This window comes from Condylura cristata, unplaced genomic scaffold (genome assembly GCF_000260355.1).
Source record: "Condylura cristata isolate star-nosed mole 26May11 unplaced genomic scaffold, ConCri1.0 scaffold00008, whole genome shotgun sequence".
Taxonomy (NCBI): domain Eukaryota; kingdom Metazoa; phylum Chordata; class Mammalia; order Eulipotyphla; family Talpidae; genus Condylura; species Condylura cristata.
In genome coordinates this window covers 58,578,580-58,591,956 of record NW_004567109.1, presented here as the reverse complement: position 1 = coordinate 58,591,956, position 13,377 = coordinate 58,578,580, and the positions used below count along the sequence as shown (strand labels likewise).

Here is a 13,377-nt window from a genome sequence, read left to right as displayed (position 1 = left end):
AAATAGAGGCGACTTATTCTAAACCCACCATTTTTCTAATAAATGTCCCAAGGCCCAGAAAGAGAAAAAGGTCTGACAAAATTTAGACAGCAATTTAGTGGCAAAAACTTTCAAATTCTGGGTTTTTCCTTCTCATTGTTTTTCTTTCAATTCCTGGCAGACAGCACCAGATAAGGACTGTGAAATTCAAACTCTACCCACAGGGAACTTATACTGTGTTCTGCATGTGTACACAAAACTGCAGTAGTTTGGTTTTTGGAAATGGAAAAAAAATTAAGTCATTTACTCTTGCTTTCCAGGAGCAAAGAATGCAAAAAACGTTTTGAGAAAGTGAAAAGCAGCCTCTGATAATTGGAAACTGGTCTGGTATCATCAGCCAGGCTATGTTGCTAGAAAGTCTTTCTTTCTTTGCTAGGTCTTGTTTTCTCTCGTTGACCACAGTTTCACAGAACATAAACATCAGACATGGCCATTCTGTGACCCTTGTAGAGCAAGACAAAAACAAGACCACTCCTCAGTTATATCTGAACGCATTTAAAACATGAGCAATAACCCCAAACATTCTCCGCTCCTGGTACACAGGACGGGGTGCGGCTTTTTTCCCCCAGCATTTACAGCTTTAAACTCAGTCTCCTCCAGGTAAGTTATTGAGATGCCCAGAAACAGTCACAGAATTACCTCCACTTGCTAACAGCATGTAATCCAGAGTAAAGACCTCTATTTCCTTAAAATCTCTCCCTCAAATCACCTATCAATTCTTAATAGATGCCCACGGTTCCTCAGTGTGCGTCCTCCTCAACGCAATCATGAATAAACGCAAGTTATTCAATTATCACTGTGTCTCGGATGGTGTTTGGGTAGAGGACGCGAACAGACCTGACAAATTTCACTGAGCGTTGGGGATGGAGTTCGCTAGGAGGAATCTCCTGATCCCCAGCTTTATTTCCCCTCAGTACCTACCACTCTTCTGGTTAATGTCTACCTTTCCCCACTAGAATGAAATCCCACAAGAGCAGATGCCTCGACGCCATGTTCACAGCTGATTCCTAGTCCTGAGGTAGCCGGCAGAGGCTGGACGTTTACAAAGCATTTACGAACAAACATGTAAGAGGGGCTCAATATTACAGGCTCCCTTTCAGGTCTCAGTTGCTCTCAGTTCGTGCTCATCTCCATAAACCTTCCCCAATTAAATCTACAAACCCTCACTTCGGGACGCTCATCCTCTCTAGACGTCGCTTCCCTTGAGCAAGCTCCTCTCGTTCGCTGGCCCTCTCCCACACCGGGGCCCCAAGACCATTCCCTTCTAATGCACCTAGAACCCACCTGTCTTCAACATCTTCCCCTATCCCCAGAGGCTCGCAAACTCTGGCGCCGCTACCTACTCCAAGTGGGCACTGCGGACACCGACTGCGCATGTGCGGAAACCCGTCGCACACGCAGGCTCTCTGACAAGTGAAGAGTTGCCTCGGAGTTTCCGTCCCGGTCTGGGTAGCCTTCTGCGGTCAGGAAGTCAGAGAAGGTAGCCGGAAGGAGAGTCCGCTCGCAGGGCATTATGGGAAATGTAGTCGTGGCGCTCCCGAGAGTTTACCTTGTTTGATCCCATATTTCTTTCGGTCTGTACATCCTGCAACCACGGTCCAGGAGTACTTTCTGCTTAGAACTTAGCCTCGGACTGCCTGGAGAGACCAGTGTGGTTTTGACTTCTTGTTCCCATAACACCCTCCTGGGCACGCGGCGCCTGCTGGGAGCTGTAGTCCCCGCCCTGCTTACTGCGTTCGCCGAGGGGGAGGGCGGAGCTGCCGGCGGCCCGGGCGGGCTGGCAGCTAGAGTGGGTGCGATAGCCGCCTCCGCCTTTACCGCCTCCGCCGTCGCCTCCTCCGCCCGGGCCGTTCGCTGCTGCGCGGGGAGTGCGAGGCGGGGCCGCCGGGGCCGCCATGGAGCCCGACTCGGTGATTGAGGACAAGACCATCGAGCTCATGGTGAGTGTGGCCCGCTGGACCGTCCGTTCTTCCGTCCGTCCGTCCGGCCCCGGGCGGGCCTGCCCACCTCAACGTCCGGCGCGAGGCCGGCCCTGGCCCTTCCCTGCCGCCACGGCCCGAACCTGGGCCCCCTGTCTTTCTTGGCCGCCGGCCCAGCGCGGTTCCTCAGGATCCCTCGAGATCTCAGGCCGGCCTCAGCCCGGCCCCCTCCGTGCCCCTCGTTCTCCCTTCTCCTGGCCTGTCTCCGGGTCAGTTTCTCGGACGACCCTCGCTCGCTTTTTCTGTGGCCTTGGGTCATATTCGCTCTAGTACCTCATTTTCCTTCTCTTAAAAGGGGATTTTGTTCTCTTCTATTTCTAAGACCCAGGCCTGCACCACTTTCGCAAGCCCCATTCGGGTCGAGTGAGATGATGGTGGAAGGGGGTACGGAGGAGATCGGTCAGGGCCTCGGCCTCCGCGTCCTGGAAGGGTCTCAGCCCCCTTTTCCTCACCCACGGCTTGACTGTTTGGATGCCAAGATAGGCCTTATAGGGCTGGGGGTGGGGAACTTCGGATTTGATGCTGTGATGGATAGACGGCCTCTTGCCCGGGCCCCTGTGATGTCCGACTTATCGGACAAAGGGTTTCCTACTCGGCCAGGAGGGATGTTTGCATAGCAAGGCCCCAGGTGCTCGGGATTCCATCTCCTAGGAATGGGAAATCGTAACTTCACGTTTTCCAGGGCTGCTTTGGGAAATGGGGGGTGGGGAGAAGGAGGTAAGAAGATAGGGGGAGGATAATCCTCAATGTCGCTAGGTCTCAAAAAAAAAAAAAAAAAAAAGCGGAGTTGGGGGGGGGGAATTCAAGGCTCCTTGGGAGGGGATCACACTTCTGTTAGAAATCATTGGTAGCCAGGCCAGACTTCCTGGCCCTGTGAGCACCCCCAACCCCCTTCGGTCTTAGGACTTGGAACCAAGAGGGGTTTTTAGAAACAGGACCATGTGGCGAGTAAAAGCCAAGAATTTGCTACTTGGCGGATGGTTTGGTGGAAGGAATGAAATATGGCAGCTATTACCTGCCAATGTGAACATTAGGGAAATCAAACTGGGCTCTTGAGAGTTGGGAGGAGGAAGTCTTTGCTTCAGCAAATGGGCTAGCCCAGGGTTTCTTCCTGTGGAAACCTTGACAGTTTCTTTGTATCTCTCCTAACACAGTAACAACTTCTACCTCAGGGTTGAGAGGAAAGGTGAAAGAATGTACTTAACCCAGCAAAATGTTTTCCTAGCCAGATTTTCTCCAGTGTGAAATGTTTATTGAGTCAGTGATTCCACTGGGTAGGGTCGGTGACATCAGAGCCACTTCCCCCATTTAATGCTATAAATAATAAATGGTGACACTGAAAGTCTGTTGGATAACTGCATGGCGTCTGTGGATGATGGTATCCAGGGAGTTGAGATGCATGTTTTAAAAATGGAAGTATGGTAGCACAAATACAGAAGCAGCCTAATATTTGCTATCCTTTGCATAATTCACAAAATTAGACTTATCCAGCATTCTTAAAATGAAATGGGGAGAAAAGCCCTGGCACTTTCTTATTTGTGTGTGTTTGTGTGTGTGTGCATCCATGTCAGAGGACCCACGTGTGGTTGTTTTGTAAGGGATACTGCCATTTGTGGATTATTTTGTTTTAATTAATTAATTTTTTTTTCTTTTCAGCGTAGCTTATCAAACGATTGTTATAGTTTGGTAACTATAGTCAAGCTTTTGCGTTTTGCAAATCTTAGAGTGGATTATTTTGGTAAAATACCTTAAGTGGAATTACATATAATACATACTCCTATGGATGTACAATACATGCACTTTTAACAGGAGAATTTCATATGGAAAAATTGTAACTCAGTACTTTGAAATTGCCTGTTCTGTGCTCCTTTCATTTCCATCTATTAAAAAAAAATCCCAAAATCAAGTCTTTATTTTCGAAAGAATTAGAAGATATATAATATAACCTATTTAGTGTCTCTGAATGACTGCTTATGCTCAAAAAAATCATTGGGCTTATTTTTTTTTTTACTTTCTATGCTCATAATTTTAAAAAGTTTTGAATTTCTGTGATTGTGCTCATCTATGATCTGAAAGGGTCCTTCAGGTCCCAGGAAGGACTACAAACTGGGGTTTGTAGAAAATTGTAACAGCGTTTAGTAGCTACCTAGATTATTTTTTTTAATGGCTTTTCATATGCAGATTTTGATAATCCCTCAGGTATACTAGTCAAGATTCTGAGGCAACAGAATCATAAACATACATATTTAAGAGTAGTAGATAGTTAAGATACCGATTTAGTAAACCCAGTACCAGTATCATATGTAGAAGTTATACTGCCTTAAAATATAATTGCTTGTGTTTTTCAATACTCATTGAATTTTAATTACAATTTACAGAACTAGGTAAAAAAATTTTTTTTTACATTTGTTTCAGAATAACATAATTTGGAGGTAGGGGAAGAATTTAAATTGATGGTATTTTGAGATTTTTTTAATGAGTCAGCTCCAGTACTCAGATATTTGTGATTGTACTTATGGGCTTGGCACTTCGTGGTTATTAAAAGTCTCTTTCATTTGATATTCTAGAGCTTGCTGTATTTCTAGTTTCTTAATCTTCAGTTCTCTACTTTCTTTAATTTTAAGTCTTTCTCCGGAAGTTCTGATAAATTTGCTAAGAAATAAGCTTGGTGAAAGAATAATTAAATCTCCAAAATATAACCAAAATCCCTGTTAGGACATTCACTTATCACAGGCCTGGTACATTAAAGGGGGGCTGGGGGGGTGCATCTTTTTTCTTAAGATAGAGTTCAGTCTTTCATGCAGACTGTCTTGTCTATCTACTCTTGTTTTAGACAACTTAATTTACAGTTGCTGATGGTGAATAATTTATGACTGTTGGTCCAGTACTGTAACCTAGTTTGTGGGGCTGTTTTGCAAACTCTTGACCTCAGTAAAATCAGCTTTATTATTAATGAGCTAGGAGAATAGTAGTCCATTTTGAAAGTTGTATATAGAGTTCTTCATGCTATGTCTTCTGTTATGGCTTTCACTGGAAAGAATAAAAACTACTTTGTTTATCCCATGGTATTTCTAAATGCTTGAGATAGGAATATAAATTGATAGTCAGGCACTCATTACTAGAAAGCACACAGAGTGGCTAATTGGGAAAGAATGATTCTTTCTTTTCTGTTTGAAGGTAGTGGAAGCTAACCTTAAAAGTTTGGTCAGGGTGGGCCCTCCCTGGTGGCGCAGCGGGTTAAAGCACAGTACTAAGAGGCTAGGTCATTTCTGCTTGAGTTCAAGCCCCGCCTGCCCCGGAGGTGATCCACATGGCGCTCTAGACCTCTCCTGACCAGCCCGCTGCTCCCCTCAGCAGTGTACTTGGTCAGTCGCTCTGTTCTCTCCACTGTCTCTGGTGAATTCTCTCACTGCCCCTGCATCTCTGGCCTGTACCCCAGTTCTGTAATGCATAAATAAATCTTTTTAAAAAAAAAAAAGTTTAGTCAAGGTAACCTGGCTCCCTTTGGGTGTAAGTACATATATTCCTCCTCCCTCATTCCCCTTTAGACAATGAATGGGTAGGGGTCTTGCTTTGCTAAGTGATCATGAGTAAGTCATTTCCCTTTTATGTTATCTTTCTGAACTGTTACTTGCTGAACGAAGTAATATCGGTAAAAATAAGTTGAATGTTATTATGAAGATATAAATATTACATTTAGAGCTATTGAAATAATAAAGGTAGGGCATGAGGCCAAGAAGATGAAAGGAACTGGTAAGTCAGATTCTAGAGGGGTGTCCTCTTTTTGCCCATTCTGTCTTTGGCTTTCTAAGTGAAGGAAGTGGGACTGTTTAGTGGCTCCTTTAAGAAATGGATCTTAACTTTGTCACTGTCACTTATCCTCAACTACCTCTATTGAAGTGCTGATTTACCAAATGCAGATTAAATAGTTGAAAGTTTAAGTAGGATCCCAGAGAACCACATACAGCTTGTAAGATCTCAGGGACCTGATCAAAGAAACTGTGGCTCAAATATAAAAATTTTTAGCCCTGATTTTGGAGTAGGTTAGGTGCCTTTTCAGATTTGTTAGGAATAAATATGATAGTGCACATAATCCGTGAGCTTGGCCCCGGACTGCTCAACTCAGAAGGAGCTAGAGTGGGGAGAAACTAGCACTTTCATAGAACAGCATGTACATCTCATCGTTTTGATCTTTTGAATTCTAGAAACAACTTTTCTGTACTATGATGTATCTGGGACCCCAGGTGATACTTACTACTATAAGGGAAGGAAAGTATTTCAAGCACTGCTTTATTCCAATTATAGTCCACCTTCCAGTTTTCTTTTTCACATTATTTCCTTATTCTATAGTCTAGTCACTGGTGAGGGAGAATCATGGTTCTTTAGATTCTGCTTACACTGTTTCCTTTGTCAGCACTGATATGAACTGACTTAAACCCAGGTATTGAAGACTACAGATATTTGTGGAAAGGACCTAATAGTAGGCTGTCTGGCCAAATCAGCTTAGTTCACATCTCAGTAATCCGCTCTTTTACTTAGGCTGATAAAATAAAGTCCTGTCTGCAAGCAAAATACCATTTAGATGCCGCTGTTGATGTCAATTTCTATTGTAGCTTATACCATTTTATTTTTAAAACTATAGCACTGTCTGCATGATATTCTTTGTTAAATGAGAAGAATGAATTCTAGCACTTTGTATTTATCTTGGAGCATTTAACTTATTTCAGGTTTATAATTTCCTGTTTGTGTCCCTTATTAAGTGATAAACCCTTCATAGTGCTTTTTTGTAGTGTTTTGTAAACATTGAGTTAATTTCTTTAATTGTTTGCATACATTAATTGCCTTTTGCCAATATCTTAACCATCCTCTTTTTCTGGAAATTCTCAACTCAATCATTAATTCTAGCAATCTGTTTTTAATTACTCTGGGATTTATCATACCTTCCTGTTTATCGTAAAAATTTGTGATCTGTTTTAACTTCCCTTCCAGAAGCTATATCTGATTGTGCTTTGAGTCCTTTACAACATCAGGTACTTGCACTTGATACTCTAATAGGTATTTCATGATTTAAATTAATATTGGTGGTTTTTATTTTTTAATGCAGGGAAAGAAATCTTTTTACGATTTCCTTTTAATAATCTTAAAATCAAAGTGGAAATGGAGAAAGTCTGGTAAGGGAGAAGAGGAGGCATGTGTCTGGCACACGGGACATTAATAGTGCTTTTAACCTTTATTTACAGACTTTTATACACATACAGATTGATTTGCACACATCTCAGAGTGGTTGATATACAAGAATATAGGAAACCAAGTTCCTTTTCTGTCTGTTGGGGTGAACTGCCAGTCAGTAAGTGCTAAGGATTCTTAGCATAGTGTATCAGAGAAGTGGTGTAGTAGAAAGGACATAAATGAACTTTAGAATGAAACTCCTGGTTTCTTTCCCCATTCTTTGACCTTCAAGTAAACTTTTATGGGGCCTCCTCCCTTGTGGTGAAGGGATTAAGTCTCAGTGCTATGAAGCTATTGCCAGCCACAGCAGTACAAGTTTGATCCCAGGGCAGGGAGGTGACCCACATACTGCAGCAGACCTCTCCTGTCTTGCCTGTTGCTCCCCTCAGCAGTGTCTTTCAGTCTGCTCTACTCTGTCTCTGGTGAGCCTCCTTACCTTCTCACCCCCCCCCAATACCTCTACCTATACTCCAACTCTTTTATGCATAAATAAATCCTTAAAATAAAAAATAGTTATTTAACCTTTCTATGGTTTGATTTCACTGTCTGTGAAATTAAGAGAATGGAGTAGGTACTGCTGTGAGTTGTTTGGGAGGATTATGAGATACTGTGTCTGCGAAAGTTTCCAGAGGTTTCTCTCCCTGCAGTCCCTTGCTGTACTAACTTTCCCATGTAGAGATCAAGTTTTGTGAATCAAAATCAAGACAGATGGTATGAGGTTTTTAACTTTACTTCCTGAGCTGTGAAGCATTAATTCGTGAAACTTTACAGTTGTTTTAATAAGCCAACTTTGGGGTAAATAATAAAATCATAGAACCAGTATTATCTTGGAAATCTGGGGAGTACTGTTATAATTACTAAGAACTCTAAATTAGATATAATTAAGCTAGTACTCTTAACTATATAGCAAACCAGCCCTGTTGTAAGTATCCTGGTAGAGACTGGTCATTAGTTAATGTAACATTAAACATTGTGGCATATGTTTAATCAGTTTAGACTGATTATGGAGATTATGTTTTTTAAGTCCTTATTCATGCTTTAGCATAATGATTTTGACCTTTAACAGAGTAAGCACTGAATATTGATACAAGAGTTTCTTCTGAGTTGTATTGTTCACTTAATTAGTTGACAAAGGGGGGAGAAAACCTGTTGGTCCAGAATATGCTTGTTACCTCAGTTAACTAAATTTCTGCTAATCAAAATTGCCTAACAGGAAGTTTGTCTTTGTAGGCAAATGAGAGACAAACCAGGAAGACCTGATAGTCCAGTAGGGTATCTCTAACCTGGATCTTACTTTAACAAAATTCAAAGGTTACAGAATTCAGTGATGTCAGCAGGAAGCATTTTTAGGAAATTCCCTCTCAGGGTTAGTCAACATTGAAGACAATATGAAGGCTACACTTTACAAAAAAAAAGTCTGTGAGTAGAAATATGCAAATGTAAGTAATGAAGATAGGAATCCATTCTCCAAAGCTAACCTCTGTTACACAAAGAAAAAGAAAAATTAAATGAGAACTCTTGAGAAAAAGGAACTTGAGGAAGTTTTTATTTTTATTTTTAAGAGTTATATTGGGAACATTTAACCAGTTTTGAAAACTAATACTGTATTATTTGATTCTATGAAAAAGAAAAGAGGTGAAGGACAGGCAGCACTCAGTTCTTGCATTCCAGGCCTGGCATCTGTTAAATCTTTGTATCTTTAGGATAGGCTGCCACCAATTAGGCATTCAATAAATGTTTATTTGAAGAGAAAAGGAAAAATTAACTCACCAATAAAGAGAAAATGCCTCTTGATTCAAGAGCCTCAGAAATGAGTCTGTTAAATTATCATAGCTATGTTTTAACTATTACGCATTTTGGTTTGAGCAGTAAATTTTTCTTTGAAAAGCAGAGTATATTCCTTTATCAGTTAACTACTAGTCATGGCACACTACCTCTATAAAAATTGCATTTCCAGTTTATTCTTAGGCTCCAGCATAATATGTAGTGGGAAAGACTTATTTGCCTGATATTTTACTTACATGATCTCTTAAGTTGTGGGGTAGGCAGCTTTTTACAAAATCTTATCATTAGGGTGAGGTTAGTGAAACAGTGGCCTATCACTTTTGCTTTCCCCTACTTTGTGAAAAATCAGAACATCTTTAACAATGCCTGTGGACTAGTAACAAAGCTTCAGATTTAAAAACACCTCAGTTTCAGCTGGATTTGAGGTTCTTTGTCCACAGACATAATCTTTGTTATTACATATACAGACCACTTGGACACCATTATACATAATACTGTGTCTTAACATTAGTGTGGTGGACCTTAGAATTGCGTAACTCTTTGTTAATGACAAAATATATATATATATATTTAGGTGACAGGATCTTGGAGAGCCAGTCCCTTTCAGAATGGTTGACTTGGTTTTTTGGTATTTTGTAGTTCTCCATTCGGATGTTCATTAACTAGTACCTTTGAATAAAAAGCCTGCTTTCTTTTGCTATAGGAATCTTCCCTTTCAGATCCTTGTACTTGGGCTGCAGTGTTTTGTTGAAGGGGGACATGGATGGCATCACATAGTAGCTGTGGGATTTGGGGGAGTAAATTCTTTCTGCTCATCTTTTTTGACAGTTAAGTATGGGTAATGAATGTAAAGGGCCCATTAGTAGCCCTTCAGTGAAGGTAGGTATTATAATAATTACAGGGACATTTGGGCAGTCATGTGGCAGTTGAGAAAGTAGTAAGTTTTATATGTCCTTCTGTTGAAGTAGCCTTCCTGTCTGTCATAATTTAATTAGAACTTGTAGTCTGAAGGAAAAATTGATGTGGTAGTAAAGGAATGTTGATACAGTGTGAAGTGGGCTATGTATTTAAAGGTTGTTAGTGTTTATTTAATTTTTCCTAGTTTACCCAGTGACTGGTCACTGCCAGGGATTGGCCCATATTTCTGAATCAGACATTTTCCTCTGGAAAAAATAAACAAAATAGACAAACCTCTAGCCAAGACTAAGGGAGAAATTTGCTTAAAATTATGTCATGTATTTTAAAATGTCCTCCATTTCAGCTAAGATTTGAGGATTTGGCTAATAGGTAGATTTGATGTCTTGTAGCAAATTAGAAGATTTCTCATTAAGTGCTTAAATAAATGTCCTTATTGGGAGATATTTTGAGTCCTCCCATCTTGTTCATTTGTTATGTCTGACAAATTTTTTTGTAATGGTGGAAGAGGAGTTGTCTTAGAAAATGGCTAAGAGAGTTCATGGTAGTTGAATGGTCTGGGACAATTTATATGGAATATAGAATAAGCTTTTAGCTTTTCTCATTTGGAAATTGCATGCTCTTTATCATGAGTAAATAATATTAGGGATATTTCCTGCTTTGCTGTGTAGCATTTCTTATACTTCACCTAACCCAGAGGTTGAAGACCTTTTTCTGTCAAAAAGCTGGCTTAGGGGTAAGTTTTTCTGTGCCTCAGATCCACCACTCCACTGACCCTGCCTTCCATCTGCTGGTGGCTGTCCTTTGCCACTGGTGCCATGGTGGGTGTATGGATTGCTTTCTGTCTTTCAACAGTTACCGAAGTGCATGTTTGGGATTTTGTTGAAGAAAGCTGGATACAGTAAACGGAAAGAATCTTGGAAGCTGCTTGACCGCTGTCTTTTCTCAGACTAGTCTGAAAGGGAATACCCCCATTCATTCTGGATTGGTGGATCTGAAGTACAAAATATTTTCCAGGTAAGCAATTACCCTGTATTATTTTGTTATGTGGAACTCAACTCATTGAAAGAAACTTAAAAAACAAAATTTCTTTACTTTTTTCCATTAATAGGGCTAGGGAGAAATGTCCAGTATTGTGTTCATATTTGGGGTGTGGCTTAGCAAGGGTTATGTAGCAGAATTGCTAGTGAAAACTTTGTTTCAGTCTAAGAAGCCTAATATAATGTATATTTATATATAAAACCATAATCTAACAGGGAATACAATGAACAAGGGCTTCTATTTTATTTTTTTTAAGATTGATTTATTTGTGCATGCAAGAACTAGGATAGAGGTGGGGGTGGGGTGATGAGAGGATTTACCAGAGAGAGTGGGGAGCAGAATAGGCAGATGTACTGAAATACACTGCTTGAGGGGGAGCAACAGGGCAAGATAGGAGAGGCCTGCTGCACCTTGTGGGTCACCTCCCTGGCTGGCACCCCTGCTGTAGTGGCTGGCAATAGCTGGATAGCACTGTCTTTAACCCCTGTGTCACCAGCGAAGGCCCACAGCAGGTTTCTGTTTAGCTTGTAAAATAAAGAAAACAAATGAAAACTTTGAGGCATTATTACATAATTTCTGGTCAAAAAAAATTTTTTTTTGTAGTTAACATGTAAAGGGGTGGTCTATATGCTTACATCCTTTGGAGGACCTTCCCAAGAAAAAACCTCCCTGTAACAGCTGTATAGTGAGCATCTGCTAAGTGCCAGGCACTGTTATAGGCTTATGCCATCAATTTCTTATTTTATTGGCACATCATTTTTCCTATATTTTGTAGATAGTGAAATGAAGTACATGAGCATTAAGTCAGTTCAGGTTGTTCAGGGTCATGTAGCTATTAAATGGAAGAGCCATGCTTTAAACTGGTTCTGCGTGGCTTCATCTTTTCAACTTACTGCATTTGCTGATGTTTATGCAACTTACAGATTTTCAAATTGCCCATCTGCCGGAGCAGGTTGCAATTTTTATAGTAGGTTTCCATTCTGGGAACTCATGATGGATTGCTGTTTGGTGTGGTATTTTAATTATATTTGACGTTCTCCTTACTTAATGAAAACTGTTGAGTTCATCAAGTGAACATAAGGTAACTTAGGAAGTATAAGAGAGTCAACACATTCAAATTTAAAGCATATTTTATACAGGGAAGTATCATTGCTCTAGTGAACTCAAACTGTGTCTTCTCAGTTCCTCTTTTATTTTTATTGGTTATTTAAATATCTCAGTAACTTGCTATGTAGAGTTCTTTGACTTGTGGTTTATCAACTTTAAGATATTGTCAGGCAACTCTCTTTAAAGGTTTATTTTGGTATATAATCTTATCTCCATATTACCCATTGCCTTTAATCATTAAAGCATATCTTTTATCATAGACTGACAGTCTGACTGTGATCATTCTTTCGATTTGCTTCTTTTATACTTATTAGTATTTCCTCTTGGTGAGCATACTTTATATTTGTCTTGGTGGAAGCAACAGTAGTTATGGTGGAAACAACAGTAGTTAACACCAAACATTATTCTGTATCGTGCATGATTCTGGGCACTTTATATGTATGAATTTATTTAACTTTCATGGTAATCTATTGAGGTAGGTGCCACTATTTCTGTTCCTTGATGAGGAAACTGAAAGATAGAGAAGTTATGTTCAAGGTCACACATCTAGTAGTAGGGAGAGGCAAAGATAAGACATGAATCCAGGCAATGTGGCTTTGAGAATGTGCTTCTAACCTCTGTACTACACTACTTCTAGCTTGCCTATTCCCTGGTAAGAAGAAAGGCAAAGATCTTGAAGATGAACACTGTATTCTTTATTTTTTTAATTGTAAGATTTAGTTATTTGTGCATACAACTGGGGTACAGGCCAGAGGTTAAGGGGGGTTAAAGAGACAGAGTGGGGAACACAACAGGCAGATCTATCGAAATACACTGCTGAGGGAAGCAGCAGGCGAGATGCCTGCTGTACCATGTGGGTCACCTCCCTGGCCAGGGATCAAACTCATGCTGCAGTGGCTACAGATAGCTTCATAGGAGCACTGTATACTCTAGCTTAAGAAACCTTTGCAAAGGAGAAGGAAAATTGTTTGTTTGTTTCTTACCTTCTATAGAAAACATTCTAGCTGTCAGTCTTTGTTAGCTAGCCAAAGCTCTCTCTCAGGCTGCTTGACAATAGGTTTAGTGTGAGGTTATCTTCTAGAACAGTGCTACTTGATAGAACTTTTTGTGATTATGGAAATATTCACTATCTGTGCCTTTCAGTGTGGTAGCTGCTCACTATGTGAAACTATTTTGAAATGTGACTGTAATTGAGGAAATAAATCTTAACTTATTTTTTTTATTACAAAAGTTTATTTTTACATCATTTTGTACATTTTTTTCCATCTCAATTGTAATCCCC

General features: G+C 40.4%; 1 protein-coding gene across 5 annotated transcripts in view; it reads left to right on the top strand.

Annotated features, from left to right (window-relative positions):
- The first annotated feature begins 1,566 nt into the window (after window positions 1-1,566).
- FBXW11 (F-box and WD repeat domain containing 11) overlaps window positions 1,567-13,377 on the top strand; it is a 117,975-nt gene continuing 106,164 nt past the window's right edge. For 3 of the 5 annotated variants that reach the window (XM_004679217.2, XM_004679215.2, XM_004679214.2), the window contains exon 1: window positions 1,567-1,979. In XM_004679217.2, the coding sequence (XP_004679274.1) occupies window positions 1,935-1,979 (45 nt within the window). In that variant the 5' untranslated portion in view covers window positions 1,567-1,934. Of the gene's footprint in view, window positions 1,980-10,802; window positions 10,965-13,377 lie in introns of all 5 variants that reach the window. The other 2 variants (XM_012722224.1, XM_012722221.1) reach the window with 2 other exon arrangements.